Source organism: Apodemus sylvaticus, chromosome 11 (assembly GCF_947179515.1).
Source record: "Apodemus sylvaticus chromosome 11, mApoSyl1.1, whole genome shotgun sequence".
Lineage (NCBI taxonomy): Eukaryota > Metazoa > Chordata > Mammalia > Rodentia > Muridae > Apodemus > Apodemus sylvaticus.
The window spans coordinates 77,163,817-77,189,759 of record NC_067482.1 but is presented as its reverse complement, the minus strand read 5'-3'; the positions used below and the strand labels follow the sequence as shown (position 1 = coordinate 77,189,759).

Genomic DNA, 25,943 nt, shown 5'->3' with positions numbered 1-25,943 from the left:
GTTTCTAGCACACATACAGTAGCTCAAAACTGTTTGTAACTAGATCTAGGGGATCTTACTTTTGGCTTCTGCTTGCATCAGGCATTATATATTTCATGCACATATATGAGGCAAACATTCAAATCTAAAAAATTATGCGGTTAAGCCAGGTGGTGATGGCACATGCCTTTAATTCTAGCACTCTGGAGGCAGAGGCTGATGGATCTGAGTTTTAGGCCAGCATGGTCTATAGAGTGAGTTCCAGGACAGTAGTGCTAAAAAGAAACCCTATCTCAAAACTCAAACTAAACCAAACCAAAAAATTATGTGGCTGAAGAGATGGCTCAGTGCTTAAGAGCATTGGCTTAGCTTCTCTTTCAGAAGACTGAGCTTCAGTTCCCAGCACTGGCATGTCTGTGACTAGTTCCAGGGGATCTGGTACCCTTTCTGGTCTCTATGAGCATCAGGCCTTCAGGTGGTACACAGATACACATGCAGGCAAAACATACACATAAAAATAAATAAATAAATAAGTAAAAAATAAAAATTGTATTTTTGTGCTCTCTTTATTCTTTTAAGCTGTTCTCCACACCCTTTCCCCAACTATTGGAGTAATGTCATTTGTTTTCTTCTTGCCTTTTCAGCTTATGTGGAAGCTCTAGAGGTGGGGCATTTGCCTTATGTTCACATTTGTGTCCCTAGAATTGAGTTATATGTAGAGCTATGTAGTACATGTGGGCTGAAGGAAAAAGAGACACATCAAGATCACAAAAGAAACTTGCCTGGCGGTAAAGAGGAATGTGGCCAACTTAGAACCTTAGCGTTTTGTTTGATAATGACTTTGATACTGCTGAGCACTGTCTGGAGTCTGACCAGAAGGTCCTTGGGGACATTCCTCCTCTGTCTGCTTCTTGTTGCTTATTTGTTCCTGTTCATTCATATAGTAGCCTGAGATAAGTGTCAACTGTCATGAGAGTGAGAAGCTTGTCTAATACCTGGCAACTTACTATAAAAATTGAAGAGAAATGTATTTCAGCAGAAGCAGCAGCACTACCAAAAGTAAGAGCTCCTAGAATGAGTGAAGTGGAAGTTTCTGGACATGTCATGTGATGCGGACTCATGTGGTGTTTGAGTACCCTTATTAAAAGTAGGTTTTGAAAATATCTAAGCCTACAAATGAGATTAAGAAAGGTGCATGTAGGGAAATTCCCTTCATTTTCCTTCTGTGGTGGTTTTGTTTTTTTGTGAGACAATCTCATGTACTCTTGTCTGCTGGCCTTGAATCTGGGATCCTTTTGTCTCTATCCTGCCTCTACCTTTAAAGTTCTGAGAGTATATGTATATGATAACTACAATGTTTTCCTTTTTTTTTTTTTTTTTTTTTTTTGAGTTAGAGTCTCAGTACATAGCCTTGGCATTTCTATAATTCAATATGTAGTCCAGGCTGGTCTCAGACTCACAGAGATCCCCCTGCCTTTGCCTCTTGAGTGCTGGGATCATAGGAGTGAGCCACCATGCCCAACTTAAAATTAATTTGAAATAAATACTAGTGCTTTTTGCTTGGTATCTATCTTATCTTGTGAGTCTAACCCCAAATCTGTTTCTCCATTACCATTATGCTGTTGATCTCTCAGGGATCTCTATGTGTTCTTTCAAGGATCTCTGTGAGTTAGTGCACTAACACACTCAGTGAAGAAGCATTATTTGTACTTCACCTTACACTTTATCAAACTAAAAGATATACACTAAAGACCAGTTATTATGAAATTAGGAGCATAGGCCTTTCACTTTGCCTGTTACCAAGACAGATTTGCTTTCATCTGTTGCTTATGCTGCCAGTTTAGAAACTCTTGACATTAGGTTGCTCTATTAGAGAAGCTTACACCTCTGCTCTCAATGCTCTTGTTGTTGAAGCATTGAGCTCAATGTGTTGAAGCTGCCTTATTTTCTTTTTTTAATATTTATTTATTTATTTATTTATTTATTTATTTATTATATCATATCTAAGTACACTGTAGCTGACTTCAGACACACCAGAAGAGGGTGTCAGATCTCATTACAGATGGTTATGAGGCACCATGTGGTTGCTGGGATTTGAACTCATGACCTGGAAGAGCAGTCAGTGCTCTTAACCACTGAGCCATCTCTCCAGCCCGCCTTTTTTTCTTTTTCTGTTGTTGGAGACAGTCTTTTCTATATAGGCCTGACTGTCCTGGGACTCACTGTGTAGACCAGGTTGGCCTGCAACTCTCAGAGATTCACTTGCCTCTGCCTCCTGAGTGCTGGGGTTAAAGGTGTGTGCTTCTATGCCCAGATCCCTTTTTCTTAAGCCTAAATGGCTTCAATTAGTACTAAAATAGTGTTATTAAACTAGGTCATAGATTTCTCAAATTTATATGTTATATATTAAGTTCTATTTATAGGAGACTATGAAGATTTAGCTTTCACCTCTCTCCACCTCCCACTTCTTTACAGTATTGTAATGGTTTGGTAATGAACCTTGGTGGCCAGCAACAGGATGACATTTGTTTACAGTTATTCTTCCTTCACTGTCTCCTTGTTTGTCTGTGAGACAGGGTTTTACTGTATCTTCAGGCCAGGCAGTCCTCAAACTTCCTCTCAAGTGCTGGGATTAAAGTTGTGTGCCCCCATGCCCAACTTTTTTGTTGTTCTTTTTTGAGCAAGTCTTGCTAATGTAGTGTAGGGTGACCTCAAATTCATTATCCTTCTGTCTGCCCCTGAATGCTGGGGTTACAGGGATATACTGCCACATTAAGCTTATAGTTTTGTGATTGGGACATTGTTTACAGGATTTTCTTGTTAACTGCTCCCTTGAGATATTAGCCATATGTGACAAGCTTGTTGGTACTGGCTCTTAGCTGTGTACTCAAGAGAGATGATTGTTTTGTTTCCCACCAATATGAGCAGTTGAATGAGTTTGCTTGGATTTCCTTATAACATGGTGGCTGATTCCATGAAGGAGAAAGTGTAATTTTATTATGTTTTATTCTCTGTCTTTTTCCTTGCGTTGAGTATTGAACACAGGTCCTTGTATATCCTAAGCACATTCTTCTGCTGACTCCTATCCTACCTCCTGCAGTTTTGCTGAAGGCTAGGATTAGAGCTGTCCTGGCACCACTTTTGCCATATTGTTTTTATCTTTTTTTCTTCCCTTTTTTTTTTAAACTTTGTTTTCCTTTGTTTTGAGCTTTGACTGGCCTGGAACTCAGTATGTAGATGAAGCTACCCTCAAACTCAGAGAGCTATCTGCCTCTGCCTTTCAAGGGGTAGGACTAATGGTGTGTGTCTCACCATACCTGGTTATTTAAATTTCTTTAAATTAATTTTTTAATGTGCATGGCTATTTTGCCTTTATGTATGTTTATGTACCTATGGGTACCTGTTGCCCATTGAGGCCATAAGAAGGTATTGGATCCCCTGGAACTGGAGTTAAAAACAGTTGTAAGTTGTTATGTAGGTATCGGGAATCCAACTCTGGGTCCTCCAGAGGAGCAGCCAGGATTCTTAAATGCTGAGCCATCTCTCCAGCCATCATTTCTGTCTTTTGAGGCTGAGATTCAGTATTTATAAGCTGACTTTGAACTTGATGTGTTGCTCACACTCATCTTGAACTCAGAATTCTCCTGTATCAACCTTCCCCAGTGCTTAGATTAATAGGTATGTGCTTCTTCTGGCTGAGTGATTTTTAGTATATTTAGTGTTATGTAATCATGATCACTAATTCCTAGACACTATGTTTGTATAAAACTATTTAGTCACTTCCCTTGCTAACCTTATCTCATCTCTACCATCCACTTTATTATGTCTATGCATTTACATATTTGGGAGATTTTAGGTAGGTGAAATTATACAGTAAAATATTTTACAATTTTAAACATTCATAATGAATTTTGGTCATTTTTATCCTTCATACTTGTTCAGCCACTTCTCTTTCCTGCTGAAACCCTACTTTACAAGTTCTTTTCATAATTTCATTTTGGGTGTATGTGTGTATGACACACTGTATGTAACTATGGTTACTAGCATCAGTGTATCATTGAAGAAGATGATACACCTTTCTCAACAACCATTAACTTACCGTAGTCCCTTAGGAGAGGTAGATCCTCATGAGCTTCTCCAACACCCACGATGAAATGGTGAAGGCCCAGCCAGTCTTGTTTAGGTCTTGTTCAGGTAACCACAGCTGCTATGAGTTCATGAATGCTATGCAGTCAGGCAGTCAGAGAATCTTTTTGTGTCTAGCTCCCTCTACCCTCCCCCCCCATCCCCAAGGCTTATCTACGTACTTCAGTCCTTTTAAATTTTTACTTTTATTGTTTTAAATTATATGTATGTCTGTATCTGGAGGTATTAGGTAGGGTATTTGTTAAGTGGTGAACTGGCTAATGTCGATACTGACAAATGAACCCAGACCTTCTGCAAGAGTAGTATGTGTTCTTAGTTACGGAGCCAACTCCAGAGCTAACTCCAGAGCTGTACCCCTCCCATTATTTTTGTTGTTGTTTGGTTGTTGTTGTTTTCTGGTTTGGTTTTTCAAGACAGTCTCTATGCAGCTCTAGCTGTCTTGGAGCTTGCTCTGTAGACCAGACTGGCCTTAAACTCAGAGATCCATCTGCTTCTGCCTCCCAAGTGCTGGGTTCCCTCCCCTGTTGTAAGCCAGGTATGTAGAAGTCCCTCTTATTCCTACACTTGGCAGAAGGAGGCAGAATTCCTGTGAGTTTGAGCCAGCCTGGTCTACATAATCAATTCTGAGACAGTCAGGGACTACATAAGAGACATATTTCAATAAAACACAGTACATGCCCAACAGAAGCCAAACAATGTCAGATTTCTGGGAACTTGAGATAATGACAGTTGTCAATCTCCATGTGGAACTTGGAAATTGAATCCTGGTCCTCTGCAAGGGTAATAAGTAGCCTAAACACGGATCCGCTCTTTATAGCTCTACCTTTCATTTCTTAAAACCCTTTTTCAGTATTTTTATTTAAGTATATGAGTAGTTTTTCTACATGTGTGCCTGGTGCCCACTGAGGCCAGTAGAGGCTGCTGGATCCCCTGGAACTGGAGTTTCAGGGGGTTGTGAGCCATCATGTGGGTGCTTGGATGTGGACCCCAGGTACAAAGTTGGAGGTCCTCTTGGGGGATCAGAGACATGGCTTAACAGTTAAGAGCACTTCCTGCTCTTGGCAGAGGGTGTGAGTGTGTTTTCTCATTTCACCATTTGGGCAGCTTATACACTCCTGTAATTAACTCAAGCTTCAGGGAATCCATTGCCCTTTTCTGGACTCTGCAGGCACCTGCATTCACATATGCACAGACCTCATCCCACATGCATATGTGATTAAAAATAAAAGTAAATCTTAAAATATAAAAATTGCTTTCGAATTGCCAGCTCTCCTTACCTTTGCAGATTGATATTTCCTTCTGGGTTTATAATCTTGTTAAAATGCCTCCTAGCATTTCTCTGTGAAAGGGCCGTGTGTGAAGCTGCATATTTGGTATATGTCCTTCCTCTTTGCTTGGGCATAATATTTTAGCTGGGCATAAATTTTAGTTAAGTTTTTTTTCACATGTTGTTCAGAGGACAATTTTTGTGGATTCTCACTTTCACCTTTATGTGGGTTCCAGGGATTGAGTTTAGGTAGGCCTGTTTTGTTGTTCATCACTGATCACTTTTATCTGCTGAGTCTCACAGTCTGCAGCAATTCAGTTTTCTCCTTTCAAAATTGATCTTAGAGATCTGTGGAACACAGGGTTTTGGGCATGCTAGTTAAGAGTTCTTTCACTGAGCCATCCTAATTTAGTAATTCCATCCTAACTTATTCTTTTGGGTTGTTAGTAATAAAAATTTTGTCTTTCATGCTCTGAAGTTTCAGTGTTGATCTGGAGTCCTGTTTAATTTTCTCTGAGCATAGGAAGCTCTTAACCTGAATGCCATGTTTCCTTTATTTGCCATCCCTTTGAAAATTGCCTTTCTCCAGGGCTACACAGAGAAACCCTGTCTCGAAAACAAACAAACAAACAGACAAACAAAAAGAAAGAAAGAAAGAAAGAAAGAAAGAAAGAAAGAAAGAAAGAAAGAAAGAAAGAAAATTGCCTTTCTCCCATTCGTTCTTGGCTTCCCAAGAATTCTCTTTAGGATTTCAGCTCCTTGAAAGCAGGCTTCCTTTGTTTACTTCCAATAGAGATGTATATATAAAATTTGCCATTTTGGCTATTTAAATGTGTACAGATGGGGTGCATCTCAGTGATAGAACATTATTTACCTAGTATGTATGAAGTCCTGGTTTCAATCCCTGGCAAAACAACCAAATTTTAAAAAGCCAGGTGGGATTTCTGTGACTTCAGAATCAGCTTGGCATACATAGTGAGATTAAGGCCAGGGCTAAATAAATAGGAAGATCCCGTTGGGGTATGGGGCGGGGATTGTGGGAATAAGCATATTTATATTGTTTTAATTTTAATGAATTATTTCTGTCAATCTCTTTATGTAGACCTGGCTGGAACTTACTATGTAGACCAGGCTGACATTGACATTACATAAATCTGCCTGCTTCCACCTCCCAAGTGCCAGGATCAGGATTAAAGGCCTGAACTATACTACTTGCTCTCAACTTGAACTTCAGAAAAAAAATTTTTTTTAATTGTCCCTATTTTAGATGTATCTATAGGTCTATGTCAAGGTCAGAGGACAAGTTATGAAGTGCTTTTATTGGCTGAGCTCTTTCTCTAGCCCACCCATCTCCTTTTAAAGCATTTCTTACATGTTTGCTGGTAACAACTTTTAGTTGTATTTCTTGATGTATTTGGCTATTGGAGGATATTTTTTCTATATGAAAAGTTGGCAGGTTTTTTTTTTTTTTTCAAAAAGACTCAGGTCTTTTTTTTCCTTTTTCTTCTTAACTAAAAAATAAAATTGCCAGGTGGCTCTGGTACATGTGTTTAATCCCAGCAGAGGCAGAGGCAGGAGAGCCCTTTGAGTTTGAGGCCAACTTGGTTTACAGAGAATTTCAGGGCAGTCGGGGCTACACAGAGAAATCTGTCTCAAAATAAAATATAAAAATTCTGTTTTGTTTGCATGTATGTCTATTTAACATATGCATGCCTGTTATCCAAGAAGCTTAGTAGAGGATGTTGGATACTCTGGGACTGTAGTAACAAGATTGTGAGCCTCCATGTGGGTGCTGGCAATTGAACCCTGGGTCCTCTGGAAGAACAGTCAGTGCACTTGCATATAACCTCTGAAGCATCTCTTCAGCCCCTGGCATTGGTTTCTGTTAAGTCACAATCTGTATTACTGTTCTGTATTTAAATGGATATTTTAAAGTTTTGTTTATTTTTTTTTCCTAGAACCTTGTACATGTTAGACAAATGCCCCACCAGTGAGCTATATCCTCCAGCCTTTAATTTTTCTTTTCTTTTCTTTTCTTTTCTCTTTTTCTTTCCTTTTCCTTTTCCTTTTTCCTTTCTCTTCTTTCCTTTTCCTTTTCCCTTCCCCTCCTCTCCTCTCCTCTCCGCTCCCCTCCCCTCCCCTCTCTCCTCTCCTCCCCTCCCCTCCCCTCCCCTCTCCCCTTCCCTCCCCTCTCCCCTCCCCTCCCCCCCCCCCCCCCCAGACAGGGTTTCTCTGTATAGCCCTGGCTGTCCTGGAACTCACTCTGTAGACCAGAACTCACTCTGTCCTTGAACTCAGAAATCCGCCCAGCTTATTATTCTTTCTAAAGATTTATTTTATTTTTACTATGTGTATGTGTATGGGTTGATGCATGTGAATGCAGGTTCCCCTGGAGGCTGGAGATAGCAGATCTTCTCAAATCAGATCTCTTTGGAGTAGTAATTATAAATTGTGAGCTGCCCAGTGTGGGTGTTAGTAACTGTGTTTTGGATCCTTTGGAAGAGCAGCACACACAATTTTTTAATTTTGAAAAAGATTTGTTTTATTTTATGCATATGTGTGTTTTTCCTGCATGTATATTTTGTACTACATGTGTGCCTGGTGTCTACAGAGGTTAAAAGAGAGGGTGTTGGATTCTCAGAAACTGGAGTTCCAGGTGGTTGTGAAACCAGTGTGTATGGGTGCTGGGAATTGAACCTGGGTCCTCTGGAAGAGTAGCTAGTGCTCTGAACAGCTGAGCCCTCTCTAGCCCCCAGTAAATATTCATACCTACCTAAGCCATCTCTCTAGCCTAAGCTCTTATTTTTTGAAAGGTACTCTCTGTGTAACTTAGAATGGCCTTGAACTTAATGTGGCCTGGACTTAATTGAGTATGATAAGGGACATTTATTTACTTACGTATTTATTTTTAGATTTTTTCTTTGTTTTTTAGCAGTTTGAATTAAGTGCCTTGGTATGAGTTCCTTGTATTTTTGTCATACTCAGGATTTGCTAAGCTGACTGCTAGTTTGTCTCACTAAATTGGGAAATATCCCCCACCCCCAAAGTTTTTTTCTGCTTCATCTTCTCTTTTTGAGTGGGAATACAGACTTTATTTTGCTCCACAGCATGGTGAAACTATATTCTCACTTCTAATTTTTTTCCCTGTTTTTAATGTTTGGATATTTTAAATCTAGTTTCATTTTTTTTTTGACTCTTCTCAAATGTGCTTTAAATTTTTTGTTTTTTAGAGAGGGACTCTCTTTGTAGTTCAGACCGACCTTAAAAGTCTATAGACTGGAAAGATTGCTCAGTGTTAAGGGTGAGCACTGTTCATCTAGAGTGCCTGAGTTTGAGTTCCAAGTTGACAACTTCTGACCTCTGCAAGTACACAACATACACACATCGAGACATATATGAATAATAAAATATTATTAAAGAATGAGAATATCTACAGACCAGGCTGACCTTGAACTCAGAGAGATCATCCTGTCTCTGACTCCTGAATACTGGAACTAAAGGCAATACACCACTACAGCTGGATTTTGGTGTGCCATTAAGACAGTCTATTAAGGGATTGGTGAGATTGATGAGTGGTTAAGAACGCTTGCTCCTCTTGTAGAGTACCTTGGTTGCAATTTAGCATTCACAATGATCCTTAATTCCAGTTCTGTGAGATCTAGTGCCCTCTTCTGATCCTCATGAGTGCTGGACACACACACACACACACACACACACACACACACACACAAGCATGCGCGCAGGTAAAACACTGGTGCACATAAATCATATATTTAAAAAGTACCATTCATTGACATTTTTATTTTTAGACAGTATTTCTTAGCTATAGATTTCCTGCTCTCTTCCCATTCCCTTTCATTTTCCTTAATACATGGGATTGATCCAGGGCTTGGTGCATATATGCAATCATCCTACTACTGAGCACATCCCTAACTCGCTGTACATTTTACTTTGAGATAGAGTGTCACTAAGTTAGCTGGGAGTTTTGAATTTACTGTGACCCAGAAAGGCCCCAGACAGGTGACTTCCTACCCTCTTTTGGTATGACAACATATAGTCTTTTTAATAATATCTGCTTCTCTGTCGTAATTTTTAATTATTTTAAGTTTAAAAAATGTGTATGGATATTTTGCCTGTCTATTTATACATCACAAGGGTGCCTAGTGTCTGTGGAGGCCAGATGGGAAGTGTTAGACTCTTGGAACTTGAGTTGCAGGTGGTTGTGAGCCACCATGTAGTTGCTGGGAACTGAAACTGGGTCCTCTGCCAAAACAGTAAGTGTTCTTAATCCTGAGCCACCACTTTAGTCTACAAGTTAAACTCTTAAATCAGGCATTCTGCCTGCCGTAGTGTTGGTAGTACACTTGTCCTGACTATTTCCGCTTTTACAAATGATTCCTTGTCTTTTTTTCAGCTCTATTGCTTTTTGATGTTAAAATTACTGTTTACAGACAAAATTATTATATAAAACATTGTAAATTTTCTCAAAAGACAAAACTGATTAAAACCAGCATCAACAAAACTATAGAGATACTGACATACCATATCCTACGTTTAAAATGTAATATGTTGCTTTTTTCTTTTTCCTTTTATTTTTTATTTTTTTTAATGCTGTAGTGTTCTAAGAACCAAAGCATCTAGGCTGGATGGAATTTAGCATCAGAAAAAGTCCTCTTTCTGTTCCGAAAGTTGTAAAGTGCATGAAGATGAAGCAGGCACCAGAAATCCTTGGCAGTGCAAATGGAAAGACTCAGAACTGTGAAGTGAATCACGAATGTTCTGTATTCCTCAGCAAAACTCAACTTTCTAACAGCCTACAAGAGGGGGTCATGCAGAAATTTAATGGCCATGACGCGCTCCCCTTTCTTCCTGCAGAGAAATTGAAAGATCTTACTTCTTGTGTGTTTAATGGAGAACCTGGTGCTCATGATACTAAATTGTGTTTTGAGTCCCAGGAAGTAAAAGGAATTGGGACACCACCCAATACTACTCCTATCAAAAATGGCTCTCCAGAAATTAAACTGAAAATCACCAAAACATACATGAATGGGAAACCTCTCTTTGAATCTTCAATTTGTGGTGATGGTGCTGCTGATGTGTCTCAGTCAGAAGAAAATGGACAAAAATCGGATAATAAGACTAGGAGGAACAGGAAGAGGAGCATAAAATATGACTCTTTACTGGAGCAGGGCCTTGTGGAAGCAGCTTTAGTGTCCAAGATCTCAAGTCCTGCAGATAAAAAGGTATTTGTGAAGCATTCTGTTGGGTTATGTGACAATTAATGGTGTGCTTGAGACCTGGGTAGAATACCCTAAATGTATGACAGTAAGTGGAAGGGATGGGAAACAACCCTGATGGTGGCAATTGCTGTCTTGCCTTCGTCCTGTGCAGGTGATACTGATTGAGGCTTGTCTCCTGGTTGGTTGTTGGGCTTCCAAATATCTGGACATTAAGTACTACAGCCACAGGTTGTGCTACTTGAGAAGCCTAGTGAGGTTAACCATTCAGGATTAACATGGCTAAAAAGGCTAGATGTGCTGGTCCACACCTTTGATCCCAGCACTCAAGAGACAGAGGTAGGCAGACCTCTGAGTTCAAGGCCAGCCAGGTTGCCAGTAAGACTCTGTCTGAAAACAAAAACAATAATTTCTGAATCTAGGACTGTCAGTTTTCATGATCTTATTAGGTCTACTGTTTTTATGGGTTCTGTCTCTCAGGTAATTTTAGGCTAACTGCTCCATGCCATCTAGTGAATGATTGAGCAGAGAGCTATGTGCTATGGAGAGGTGCTGTTGTCATGCTTTCTGCATATGCCACTGTCTACTGAGTGGTCTTTTCAGCCAAGTGGTTTGGCAGCTGGCTGCCTCCTTAATAGTCAGACTATGTCATATACCTTCCTGTTTTTGGGTTTTAGTGTAGAACCAGCCAGAATAAGTAGGCATGCACTGATTCATTCATCAAAGACTGAGAAAGAAAAACCCTGACTTGAGGTGGAAGAATATGTGGTTATCATTCTGTTAGATGGTTTATGTATGTCACCGGTGTCATAAAAGTGACGCATAGGATAGCCCTGACACTTGAGTGAGTGTAAAACAGCTTAAGTGACCTTGGTCTTGCAGGAAAGAGTTAGGTCACCAAGCAGATCCCTGGTGGTTTAATCTGATGGCCTCAAGGGTGTTTTAACCTTTAGTTGCAGCCAGTGGTTTCCTGAGAAAACTCAAGATGGGTGAGTTGAATTCAAAAGACTTGTTGGCATTGTGAAAGTTGAAGTACTTAGTTTAAAATTGTAGTTGTGAAATTTTGTTTAGAATTACCACAGACAAAGAGCAGTTGAAATTTCCTTGAAATCCTTAAAATCATTTTTAAAAAAAAATTCCTTTTTTTTTTTTTTTTTTTTTTTTGATTTTTGGTTTTTTGAGACAGGGTTTCTCTGTGTAGCCCTGGCTGTCCTGGAACTCACTCTGTAGACCAGGCTGGCCTCGAACTCAGAAATCCGCCTGCCTCTGCCTCCCAAGTGCAGGGATTACAGGCGTGCGCCACCACTGCCCGGCTGGAATTCCTTTTTTGACAGGGAGTGGGGTATTGTTGCACTATGTGGCCCTGACCTAGAACTCCTAGATATCTGCCCGTCTCTCCTTCATAAATGCTGGGATTTGGGATTAAAATTTTGTACCACCATGGCTTCCCAAAGGTAAATATTTTAAAGGCCAGTATAATAACCTGGGTGGATTTAGAGGTTTGTGGACATGTCTCTAGATGGAGTGAACTTAATGTTTTTACAGTTTTTTGAAGAAGCCTCAACGTGATTATCACAGACTGGACTTTTCTTCCTAGTTTTGCCTCTTGATTTGATTAAAATTGCTCTTTACTTAACACAGTAAAGTAATACTGAAATGCTGTACAATCATTTGAGCTAACATCTCTTGAAAGTATAATATGAATCTCTAGTAGTCTACACTGCTGTGCTTACAAATCTGTAACAGCCAATGAGATTTGTGGGCAGTTATGCAACAAGAGGAGGAATTGCCCTAAGAGAGGATGTTCAGTCTGTCTATGTTCCAGAGATGGAGAAACTGAGCTTTGAACACTTACAACACATGCTCACACATAGGTGCAAACACTTGTCTCTACACAAATGGTGGGGCTAGGGCCCCTGCTTCAGCACAGAGGTCGATATGTTGATTGAGGTGTATGTTCTCAAAGACCAACTATCAGATAATGTATGTGGCCAGGGTAGGGGGCAAAATGTTTTGAAGGTTCTGTGAATAAAGCACCAACTTAGTAATATTGAAAACTTGCTGTTTGTCCGGTCCTATGATAATGCTTTAGGTGAAAATGAGAGAAAGCAATTGTGAGAAGTGATTGATATTGAAGGTAAAATCTAAAATACATAAGGGAAGCATTCTTTAGGCCCTTAATCATGAAGACAAGTGCTCTTCCAGTGAATTATACCCAAGTCCACTCCATACTATGTTTTGAACCTTTAGACTTCTTATTTTAAATTTCTGATAAATACTTGTTCTCTTATAGATAGAAAGTTGAATTTAAGGATAATTACTGAATGTTAATATTTATCTTTTGTTGTTCACTTATAGATTCCAGTTAAGAAGGAGTCCTGTCCAAATTCTGGCAGAGACAGAGACCTCTTGTTAAAATACAACGTTGGTGATTTGGTGTGGTCCAAAGTGTCAGGTTACCCTTGGTGGCCTTGTATGGTTTCTGCTGATCCAGTCCTTCACAATCATACCAAACTTAAAGGTACTAAATTTGGACTCTTTCTTTCCATCTTCCTCTTCTGCACCAAACCTTTCTAATTTACATGTTTCTTTCCCATACTTTGCTAAGTGGTCTTACTAGCTACTTTTACAGCTTTGTTTAAGGTGGGTAATTGGTTCAATTGTGACATATCCATTTTCTAAATATAAGGTTTATATGATTGAACTGGTACTAACAGGTGAATAACTTTTAAGAATAATGTTTTTAGATTTATTTATGTTTTATGTGTGTTTTTTCTGCATGTAAGTACATCAACCACATGCATACCTGGTGCCTGTGGAGGTTAGAAGAGGCTGCATTTTCTCCTTTTAAACTGGAATTATATATGGTTGTGAGCATGTGGGTGCTAAGAACTGAATTTGGATCCTCTGCAAGAACAAGTGCTCTAAACCACTGAGCCATCTGTCTCTATCTAGGAAAACACTTTTTATCTTGTATTAGCCTCAAATTTTATGACAAAAATTATTATTTAAATATGTAGTGATTATTTGTAGACTAATATTTGATAATATATTAACTTTGAATTATAAAAATTCTCCATTTATTTCAGGGAGAAAACTAGAAATGATAATCTAATTTAGAAAACTTGAATAAATTGACTAATGAAACAGCTAAAAAACATTAGAAATGTGTTATTGATACAAATAGTTAAAAATAAAAGATAACTTAGTCTATAAGTATTTTTTAAAAGATCTATTTATTTATTATATGTAAATACACTGTAGCTGTCTTCAGACACTCCAGAAGAGGGCATTAGATCTTGTTACAGATGGTTGTGAGCCACCATGTGGTTGCTGGGATTTGAACTCAGGGCCTTTGGAAGAGCAGTCAGTGCTCTTAACTGAGGAGCTGTATCTCCAGCCCCTATAAGTATGTTAATTACATAAGAACCCGCAGAAAGTGATTTAGAAGAAAAAATATTAAAGGATCATTTGGATTGATTGATTGATTGATTGATTGATTAATTGATTGAGACTTGCAGTTCAGGTTGGCCTTAAGAACTCATGATCCTTCTGCTTCAGCCCCTAGTGCTGGGATGTGTGCTACTATGCTTGGCTTTAGAAAGTTCTTTTAGAGTAAAGTTTGAATTTGATTTGAAGAAGGTAAGGTGTGTTACACAGAGTTAGACTAGACAAGGTTATGCTCTTGATATGTGTACCCCTCAGAAATGTGGACAACCACAGCTGTGATGGTCCAAGGTTGGTATTCTGCCCCAGAACTGCTGCTGACCAACCACTCAGTCATGTATGGTCCTTTGTGGTATACTGAAGTATGTGCCACCTGGTCTTTGGTTATGGTTTTGAGGTCTGACCAGAGTGGTGCCTGCTTCTATTTGGTTCTGGGTCATTCATTGTATTGCCACCTGCATACCACACATAGGCTTGTTGACTGGCTGTATGCAGGTAGTTGGAAGGAATGACAGGGCCACATGTGCTAGCAAGTTTGGACTGGAAGGGATGTGCTTAAGATAAGGAGAACCTGAGTGTCAAGCCTACCTTGCCTTGGCCTCTGCCCTAAGAGTGCAGTGTTTTACTGTGTGATGAGAAACATTCTCATTCTCTCATTCTCTCATTCTCTCATTCTCATTCTCTCTCTCTCTCTCTCTCTCTCTCTCTCTCTCTCTCTCTCTCTCTCTCTCTCTCTCTCTCTCTCTCTGATAGCTGAAGAGGAACCTGTGGCTTGGTTTTGTCTTTAACACCCTGTAGGACTTGTGATATTCTAATTTTTTCCAGAATGAGGGGAATCCTTCCCAAGAGACTCTGGAAACCCTGGGATGTACTTTAAGGTTGTCAGATCAGAAATGTATATTCTTTTGAGGGAGAGTGAGCATTATAAAGCCTTGGTGTAGGCATGTGTGGGGGTTGATTTTTGAGCTGCAACTGCTTTTTCAAAATAGTGAATCTTATGACTTTTGCATCATTTGAATTCTATAGTATCTGGAATCTTTAGTCTGTTTATATAGAACTGTGTTAAAATTTATTACCAAGGGATGGCAAGATGGTTCAGTGGGTAAAAAGGTACTTACTACCAATCCCGATGACCTGAGTTTGATATTTGGTTCTCATCAGGTGACTGGAAAAAACTGCGCAGTGTGAAGCACATAAGCACTCACACAGAATAAATAAGTAAATAAATAAATAAAAATTTTATATTTTCTTCTCTACTGAGATAGTATATCTGCCATCTTTTACTTGCATTTTTTGCCAGCTGCTACTTTACCTAGTTTGGGGCTTTGGTGTCCCACCAAGGTCTTAAGCATGCTGATGCCTCTTGTTTGTGTCTTAGAGCTCTGTGGTATTTTGTCCATATGACTTTCTCTGTGCCTTATTCTTGTTTCTGTATATACTTGGCCTTGCTTGCATTTAAGACGTTTCTTCTTTCCCAGACTTAGCTTTGAGGTGGTCTTGTGGGATCTCTACTCTGTGTATAAATGGCTACTGCAAATTCAGTAGGCTTCACAGAATCTAGAGTATCTGAGTACACTAGCTCAAAGGGCCAGGAGGACCTCAAACTCACAAGATCCTCCTGCTTCTGCCTTTCATACCACCACCCAGATACTTTTATTATCTTTAATATGTGTGTGTGCCTGTGCGTGCGTGCGTGCCTGCTTGCATGCCTGCTTGTCTGCCTGTCTGTCTTTCTGTCTATGTGCATATAAGTGTAGTACCCTAGGAGGCCAGAGCTTGAGATTCCTTTATGGGTAATTGTAAACCACCATGTGGGTCCTAGGAATTGAATTTGTGTTCTCTGGAAGAACAGCAAGCACTCTTAACTGCTGAGTGATCTTGTCACTTTCAAATAAAATTCTTATAGGTTAAATAACTCATAAAAAAAAAAAAAGAGAAACCTGGGCATGAGGTAGTGCACTTCTTTTAAGCTAGCGGAGGCAGGCAGATCTCTTTTAGTTTGAGGCCAGCCTGGTCTTCGTCTATATACATAGCAAGTTCCAGGCTAGCCAGGGCTATACAGAGACTATCTCGAAAAGAAAAGAAAGAAGAAAGAAAGAAAATTAAATTATGTTGGCAATTTAAAAAGATATATTCTTGAATTTTATGTATGAGTGCTGTGTCTTCATGCACATCTGAAGAAGGATTCAGATCCCATTACAGATTGTTGTGAGCTACTCTGTGGTTGCTGGGAATTGAACTCAGGACCTCTGGAAGAACTCAGGTGTTCTTAACTTTTGAGCTTTTTTTCTAGACTTCTGCTAACAAATTTTTAAGTAGGAAAGAACTTCAGAAATATACTCAAGCCAAGTGTGGTGGTTTATGCCTGTAATCCTAATACTGAGGAGGTGTTAAATAAAAACAGATTGCAAATTGATATCAGCCTAAGCTACGTAGTGAGCTCCTGTGTAAAAGAAAAACTGCTTGGGCAGTGTGGCACTCACCTTTAGTCACAGCATCAAGGAGGCAGAGACAGATCTCTGTGAGTTGAGACCAGCCTGGTATGCATAGCAAGTTTCAGGTTGGCAGAGACCTTGTCTCGAGAAAAAAGTAGGAGCTCAAGAAATGGCTCAGCAGTTAAGAGCACTTGTTCCTCCAGAGGGCCTCAGTTCAGTTCCTGGCATCCACATGGCTAACTGTATATAATTGTAGTAACTATACAGTCTTAACTGAAGTCTCTAGGGATCTGATGCCTTCTGAAGGTGTGTATATATGCAGACAAAGCATCCAAACACACAAAATACATATATAAATCTTAAAGAAGAAACATTTTATAAACTTTGGGCCAAGCTATAGTAATTTGTTTTGTCAACTGGTGTATCAGGATTATTTTTTCTGTCATTAACTGTTTTTATTTTTTGGAGACAAGGTTTCACTACAGCCATGACTGATCTGGATCTCTCTCTGTCAAACAGACTGACCTCAAACTTGGCAGAGATCCTCCTGAATCTGCCTCTTGAATACTGAGATTAAAGGTGTTTATCACACTTGGCTAGGCATTAAGTTTTTTCTTCCTTAAAACAACAGAAAACCCAAACTTCTTTGTGTATATATGTGCATGAGTGCAGTTTCCCATGGAAATCAGATCCCCCTGAGTTGGTGTTACAGGTGGTTATAAGTCATAGTGTGGAAGTGCTGGGAATGAAACTTAGGTCCTCACCGGGTGGTGATGGCGCACGCCTTTGATCCCAGCACTTGAGAGGCAGAGGCAGGTGGATTTTTGAGTTCGAGGCCAGCCTGGTCTATGGACTACAGAGTTCCAGGACTACACAGAGAAACCCTGTCTCAAAAAACCAAAAAAAAAAAAAAAAAAAAAAAAAAAAGGAACTTAGGTCCTCTGGAAGAACAGCAACTGTTCTTAGCTGTTGAGCCATTTCTCTACCCTAATAGTAACTGTTTTTAAAACATTATGTAAATCAATATTAATTCAGATTAATTCATTTTATGTACTATAAAAGATTCTTGGGGCTTGGGAGATGGCATTCCTCAGTGGTTAAGGGCACTGACTGTTCTTCCAGAGGTCCTGAGTTCAATTCCCAGAAACCACATGATGGCTCACAACCATCTGTAATGGGATCTGATGCTCTCTTCTGGTGTCTGAAGGGAGTGACTGTACTCATATACATAAAATAAGCAAACAAATCTTGAAAATAATAGATTTTCTTCATTATGAAACTATGATACATATCTATGCTAATTTTCATTACTAAAATTAAAGTGTTGGCAAAAACCAAACTGCCTGACAGTTTTTTGTTGTTTTAAAAAGTTTATTAGCATAAAAGTAGCTATTATACACAATGGGCTTCATTATGACATTTTTATACATAAGTATATATTTTGATGATATTCACTCCCATTTTGTCTCCATCTTATCTCTTCTTCGTGTCTGGTCCTCCTAATTTAATATCTTTTGTTTTTTGAGGAAAGCAAGGCCAATTAATTAAATTAGCATTGCTTTTAAGAGGATAGGTTATAAGAAGCAGAGACAGGTAATCTTTATGAATTCATAAAGGGTTATTTATAAGAGCATAGATATTTTAACAGTAGCTATATCACAGTTCTTGAATCTTTCCAAGCTTCATATTTCTAAACAAATCAAATTGTATTGAGTGATAAATATTTGCCTAGAATATTTAAGGCCCTGGATTTGATCCCTAGCACTGTAAAAGACACATGTGTATGTATGTGTTTATGTGTATATGTATCAGCAAAAAAATGAAAAGGTACCTGGATGTGATGGCATACTCCTTTAATTCCAGGACTGGGGGTCAGAGACAAAGGAATCTCTATGAGTTCAAGGACATCCAGTTCTACATAGTTTGACCTCCTTTCAAAACAAAACAAACCAATAAAACATCAACAAAAGATTAAAAAGTAGTCTTAGAAAATCTAATAAAAAATTGACAGCGAAAAGTTAATTTCTGCCTTCCCTCTCTCCAACTGAGAGGTAATTGCTTTTAAATCTAAATATTATTGTCTAGTTTCATTTGCTGTTATTTTACTTACTACTTAAGATATTTTCTGTTGACTTTGTGTATGTATATGAACATTATATATATGTATATATACATACATATGATATTTATATCCATTTGTGTGGTACAGAGGCGTGTATGCAGAAACTTTAAGGTCATTGGATGCCTTGCTCTATTTCTCTTCACACTTGGAGAAACTTTCTCACTCAACCTTTAGCAAGGTTGAAAGCTAATGCAAGTGATCTTCTTTGTCCCCCATTGTATCTTTGTGGTTATAGATATATTTTGTGTCAATACCTGATTTATTAAGATACGACTTTTTGATTGTTTTTGAGACAATGTGTCTCATGTAGCTCTGGCTGACAGAACTCACTGTATAGACCAGATTTGATCTCATACTAACAGAGAACTCCTTGTCTCTGTTTCCTAAGAGCAGCACCAGGCTTGCTTGAGTAAATCCTTTTCTCTGTTCATCTCTGCAAAGTCTGTTGTCTGGGTATGGGACGTCTTGGATTGATTCTGCAGGTTTCTACAGGAGTAAATACTGCTCATATTATTTTTTCTAGATTTCTTATCTTAAACCTTTTTTTTCTTTGTTTAAGATTTATTTTCATTTATGTGTGTATGTCTGCACAAATATGTATGTGGGTGCTCTAAATCTCCAACTGGAGTTGGAGACACTGGTCAATTACTAAATGAAGGTGTTGATAACTGACTGAACGTGGGTCCTTTGTAAGAACAAGAAATGTGCTCTCAACCACTGAGCCATTTCCCAGGCACTACTACACCTTTAGAAAAAGATTTATTGTTATGTTTTATGAGTGTTTGCCTGTGCATATGTATGTGCATTGTGTGTATATCTAGTGATGAATTAAGGCCAGAAGAGGCACTCCATCCCCTGATTCTAGAGTTATAGACAGTTATCAGTTACTATGTGGGTTCTGTGGACTGATCAGACGAGTCCTCTGCAAGAACAGCAAGCACTCTTAACCACTGAACTGTGTCTCTGGCCTTAAAAAGTGTGTGTGTGTGAAGTGTGTGTGTGTGTGTGTGTGTGTGTGTGTGCACACGCATACGTTTATTTGTTTTTATTTATTTTGTATGTATGAATGTCTGAATGTGTTTGGGTGCACTGTGTGTACAATGCCTGTGTACAAAATGTGTGTACAAAAGAGGGCATTGGATCCCCTGAACTGGAGTTACAGGTGGTTGTGAGCTGCCATGTGAGTACAGGGAATTGAATCCAGACATATGTGCAGGCAAAATAATTATATGCATTAAATAATAAAAAATAAAACTTAGCAGAGCATGGTGGCATACTCCTTTAATCCTAGTATTCTCAAAGCAAAGGTAGGTAGATTTCTTTAGTTTGAGCTAGCCTGGTTTACAAAGCAGGTTCCAGAACAACCAGGGTGACACACAGAAACCCTGTCTCAAAATAAAATAAAGTAAAATAAGATAAAAATATTAAAGTAACTAAAAAATAAGAAAAACTTAATACCCTCCCTTTTCCCCTAGCATACAGGATATTTTTCTGTTCAGTGTCTTTTACCTTGCACTTTTAAGTTTGTTACCCTGAGAGATTGTCTAGAACCTCTATTTTTAGATCAGTTTTTGTGGGAAGTTTCCTGATCCTGGGTCCTTATGCTAGTTTTGTGTGTGAGCATAGTATTCAGAGCTACTGTAGCCACAAATAAAACCTTTGACACTTGACCACTTTTGCTTTAGAGGATTGGTTTCACCATCCGTCACTTTACTAGAAGCATATTTGGTTAGGGTAAGGATTAGGGTTTGGTGTTCTAGCTATCCAAGAAGTTTTATTTCCTTTAGGATAAAGGCTAAAGGTCTCTTTTCCTCTTGTTACTGAAATCTTACCTTTTGACTGGCTTATCTGTGTCTATCTCTCCTTCAACCTCAGCAAAATCAGAAGTTTTGGGGATTAGTAGTCTCATTGCTCATTCCTCTGGCTGCACTGAGAGATGCTGCTTCTTCCTGCAGCTAAGAGTGACAGTAAGGAGTATCTAAGTGGTTTCCTGTGGTCTCAGGGATGCTTTGAAGTTGAATGCCCTTATTTAAGTACTGTGCCCATGGTAGCCCGAAGAGGGGATCAAATCCCCTGGAAGTGGGCTGGGGAGGTCAATAATGGCATGGGTGGGGATAGGTTACTGGTCCAGCCCAGTACTGCCCTTTCCCTGCTGCTGTTGGCTTTGGTGAAAGTGCCCTTCTGCTGAAGTCTTGTCCTGTCTAAGATCTCTTTAAGAAGATGCTGAAAGAGGGAAGATGAAGTGTTTTTATTTAGCATCTTTCTCCTCCAGTTTTCTTTTGTACCTTCTGTGTCTCTGCTTAGTGGATTTTCTTATTGGAGTATATTGAGGATAAAAAGGTAGAATTCATGTTGAGATTAATAAACACAAACAACACCAAGTAAAATAATTTCAAAGCAGTAGTATATTTACCCAATTTCATCCTAAATTCTAATGTTCATGCTTTTTATTTTAAAATTAGGTCAGAAAAAAAGTGCACGCCAGTATCATGTACAATTCTTTGGTGATGCCCCAGAAAGAGCTTGGATATTTGAGAAGAGCCTTGTTGCTTTTGAAGGAGAAGAACAATTTGAAAAATTATGCCAAGAAAGTGCCAAGCAGGCACCCACGAAAGCTGAGAAAATCAAGGTGATAGACACTCCTTTAATGTGACCTTATAGTTGTTTTAAGTGATTTCTTATGTTGGTCATTTCCTTTTTTAAATTTTTTTTTTTAATTTTTTGAGATAAGGTCTTATTATGTAGCCCTGGCTGGCCTTGAATGCATAGAGATCCACCTGCCTCTGCCTCTCTAGCCCTGGAATTAAAAATGTGAGCCAACATGCCCAGCCGACATTTGTCATCTACTTTTACCCAAGTATGTGATTTTTCTTTTACTCATTTGATGACTCACAGGAATAATTTATTTTCTGATTTTTTTAAATTTCCTTTTATAGATAGAAACTATTTGTTAAAGCTATTAGAGTTGATTGCTAGTTTAAAGAAACAATAGTTGTCATCTGAGTTATAGCTAAAATTTTAGTTGGGTTTTTATGTTTTCCTTATAATAACTGTGAAAGTGTTTTTAATTGAGTCACCTTTTATATTATGTAGTAATATTTATAATTTATTTTTTCCAGTTGTTGAAACCTATTTCGGGGAGATTGAGAGCCCAGTGGGAAATGGGCATTGTCCAAGCGGAGGAAGCTGCCAGCATGTCAGTAGAGGAACGGAAAGCCAAATTTACCTTCCTTTATGTGGGGGACCAACTGCACCTCAACCCTCAAGTGGCCAAGGAGGCTGGCCTTGTTACAGAACCTTTGGGAGAAATGGTGGACTCTTCAGGGGCCAGTGAAGCAGCTGCCGTAGACCCTGGGTCTATGAGAGAAGAAGATATTCCCATGAAGAGAAGGCGAAGAGCCAAAAGGTCTAGTTCTGCTGAGAACCAAGAAGGTGACCCTGGCACAGAAAAGAGTACATCTCCAAAGATGGCAGCGGCTGAACCTAAGAGAAGAGTAGGCTCTCCTGCGGGGAGGAAAAAGTCCACAGGCTCTGCTCCGCGGAGCAGGAAAGGAGACTCAGCAGCCCAGTTTTTAGTATTTTGTCAAAAACACAGAGATGAGGTAAGTACTCTGGTGGTTCTGAGTTGTTTGTCATGCCACAGAATTTGCAAATTTGATGAAAATTCCTTTAGTGCAGAATCTTCTGTTTCTTAGTATACAGTTTAGTTTTTAGATGTAAAAGTTACTGTTGGAACACAGCCATTTGCAGGCTTGGTTGCCACCGTGTTCCTTCAAAGTGGATAAAAAGTTGCAACAGCAGGAAGTGGAAAATGAATTTCACTGGGGCCTCTTTTTGCTGGAAACTGGGCTCAGTCCATGACATTCAGCTCTTGGTGAGCATTTTTCTCTTAACAAGCTATTTGAAGCGTTGAGTATGGGGCATGGCTCACTTATACAGATGGTGAGGTTAGCACTGAGTATGTTGAAGAGTTATGTCTGTAATACTTAAGAGGATAGTGATATATAAATGAGTAAAGTATTTAAATACTTTCATTTTTTACCATAAAATATATCATTGGTGCCCATGTCTCATTTCCATTGTTAGGATCCAAGGCTCTCTATAGTGTGAGTCATGAAGCCATCTCTATTGTAATGTCTCTTTTAATTTTACTTTCATGGAATTTTTTTTTGTTCAGAATTCCAAATACATATTAAAGCCACCAGTAATTAGTAGTGTCTGGGGGCTAGAGAGATGGTTTAATAGTCAAGAGCACTTACTGTTCTTGTAGAGGCCCTGGATTCATACCCCAATAGCTCACAACTAATAACTCTAGTTCCTGAGGATCCAATTTTCTTTTTTAGTACCAAGCACATATGTGCTACATGTGTGCTGTACATGTATGCAGGCAAACACTCATATAAGCAAATGGATGGAACTTGAAAATATCATCCTGAGTGAGGTAACCCACACAAATGAAAATATATATTTAAAAATAAAGAATGGAAGGTTTATTTAAGTATTAGAAAATCTATTGAGGCTGGAAAGGCAGATCAATGGTTAAGAGCCCATACTATTCATGCAGAGGGTTAGAGTTTGATTTTTACCACCCATGTCAATTGGCTCACAAATGTTTGCAATTTTACCTCCTGGGGACCAGTGTATCTGGACTCTATGGGCACACACAGGATAAATAATTCATTTTATTTTTATTTAGGCACTGGGCCTCACTGTGCAGGTCTGCCTGGCCTAGAACTCACAAAGATTTCCTTGATTCTGCTTCCAGAATGTTGTGATTAAAGATGTGCACCACTACCATGTCCTGTAACCATGGGTGGTTTTTAAAGGTCAATCAAAAGCTGAACGTAGTGGCACCTATCTTTAATCCTAGCATTTGGTCAGCACAATCGGGCAGCTAGCCTGTGCTACATAGTGAGGCATTGTTTTTAGAAGTTAAACAGAGGCTATAGAGATGACTCAGTGATTAAGAGCACTAGCTGCTCTTTCAGAGCTCAAGCTATGAAAGTGAGGATATAGCAATGGAGGCACAGCAAATGCAAGGACATGACAGAACGAGAACTTTCATGTCCAGCGTTTATAAGTAGTTTAATTCCATTGCAGCGGAAAACCTTAATAATACTCTGAACCGATGCATCATTCAATTCCTAGCACACACATAGTACCTTATGACTCTGTAATTCCAGTTCCAGGGGATCTGGCACTCTTTTGAACTCTGGACAACCAGGTGTGCACATGGTATGTAGACATATGCAGGCAAAACACTTGTAAGTTAAAAGCAGACAAACAGAAACCTTGGTCTATAGGAAGAGTTTTCCACCTCAGGGGAGAGTAAAGGATTACTTTTTAAAAATTTTTTTTATTATAAAATTTATTTATGTGTTTGTACACTGCTTATGTCCCTGCTGTCCTCAGAGGCCAGAAGAGGGCATTATATCCCCTGGAATTGGACTCACAGTAATTTCTGAGCCACCATGTGGGTGCTGGGAGTCAAACCCAGTCTTCTTAAAGAGCAGCCAATGCTCTTAACTGCTGAGCTGTCCCTCCAGCCCTCAAGGATAGGATTTTTTTAAATAAGTCAAATTGACTATAGATTGTGAAGGAACTGTTTTAAAATGGAGATTTTTTTTTATGTGTCAAGGACATCATACACAATTGAAATGACAAGATTTGTCATCAGCCATTCTTAAGGGACAAAATGGCAATTTACAGGTGAGCTTTAATGACTGATAAGTCTGTGAAGAGGTATTGTTCAACCCCTTACATAGACAGACTTACAAATTTATGACTCATTGCACGGTCATCAGGTGAGCAACAGTGATCCTGGAGCTAGCTGCTTTGGGGTATGATAGAATGAGCAAGGTGGCAATTTTTGAACAAAGCTGATGGGGAATAAGTACTTTATCATACTTATTTAGAGAGAAGTTTGGCAGTACCTGATATGCTTTGTTTCTTTTCTATAACTTCATGCCTAAGTATTTACTCTAAAACAATTTCACCCTTCCATCGCACCGAAGGAAAGCACAATATTCAACACTAAAAGATTGTCACTGATAGTTGTGATCTGTTCTTATAGTGTATAATATGCCAAAGTCAATATATTAGAGTTTGAAGAAGAAAGCAAGCTGTAGAATGCTTTGTAGATCCTGTTGCATCTGTAAAGTCTGAGGAATATGGGATATCCCTATTTACTTGTATCTCAACTGTGCTTATCCAAAAAGAGAAAGTGGTCAGCTGAGGAAGAGTGTGCCTCTGCCCAGGTAATGTGTTAGCATTGGTTAACTATGGTTAACTATTGAAAACTATTAAAACATGGTTAACTATTGAATCTGGTGTGTTGTAAAGTACTCAGTAGTACGTGGTCAGTTACCATGGCAGACTGTCTGTGAGAAGGTAGCAGATAAGCTCCCAATACCACAAGTATTCGACAGCTTAGCTGAAACAGAATTGATGAGGAGCCATGTGCTCTTATCCTTTGGAAGTTGGGCAGAGCTGTGACAAATAGGAACTCTAGCTAGTTTTATTCCAACAGGTTCTAGACTTTTTTTTGGGGGGGGGTATATCTATCCATAAGAAAGTAGGTGTTTGAGCATCTAGACTACTGCTTAGAGACTTCCCAGATTCATTTCAGTAAGCCCTTGTAGTGCTAAGCATTATAATTGAAAGCATAGATTGGCACCATGATGAGAACAATGTAGATAGACCAAGGTGAAGGTGTATAATTAGAGTTCACTTACATAGTCATCAATTCCACTCTACTCTAGACTTAGGCAGTATCTAAATGCCATTGGCTTTACCTCCTGGGATTATTGCCATCTGCAGTTAAAGTTGGGGGTTATTTATTAATCTTTACTGTGTACCTGAACCACCTAGAAGACTTATAAAAATGTATATTCCTTGCTGGTAGGATGGGATGGGGCATTCTGAGCATATGCCAAAGGTATTGATCCCCTATAACTGGAGAATCTGTTGCTTGTGTAGCTCTGTTGTCTTTGTGCTGGCTTAGACATAAATTGGGGCTTGCTTGTTGGTAGACTATTGTCTATATCTCTTGTTCGTTGTAGACTTGTCTGTCCATGATATGAATTGAAAGATGGAGTTACACTATTGTAGTTGGTAAAGACAACAAATCAGGATCTCACTCCATGCTTATAGGAGCATTTTTTGTACAGCTTGCCTGTTAATTTTTCAGAGATGCTTAGAAAATTGTGACTTAACAAATGATTTAGTGATTTCAGAAAAATGTTTTTTCCTCATCATTTATCAGTTATTTTCACTTAGAAATTTTTAGTGAATCATTGAATCAATTATGT

General features: G+C 39.0%; 1 protein-coding gene across 7 annotated transcripts in view; it reads left to right on the top strand.

Moving 5' to 3' along the window:
- The window catches only part of Nsd2 (nuclear receptor binding SET domain protein 2), a 73,251-nt gene that overhangs the window by 13,913 nt on the left and 33,395 nt on the right, over positions 1–25,943 (top strand). For all 7 annotated transcript variants that reach the window (XM_052198605.1, XM_052198606.1, XM_052198607.1 and 4 more), the window contains 4 exons: positions 10,010–10,635; positions 12,988–13,150; positions 21,096–21,262; positions 21,753–22,235. In XM_052198605.1, the coding sequence (XP_052054565.1) occupies positions 10,039–10,635; positions 12,988–13,150; positions 21,096–21,262; positions 21,753–22,235 (1,410 nt within the window). In that variant the 5' untranslated portion in view covers positions 10,010–10,038. The remainder of the gene's footprint in view (positions 1–10,009; positions 10,636–12,987; positions 13,151–21,095; positions 21,263–21,752; positions 22,236–25,943) is intronic.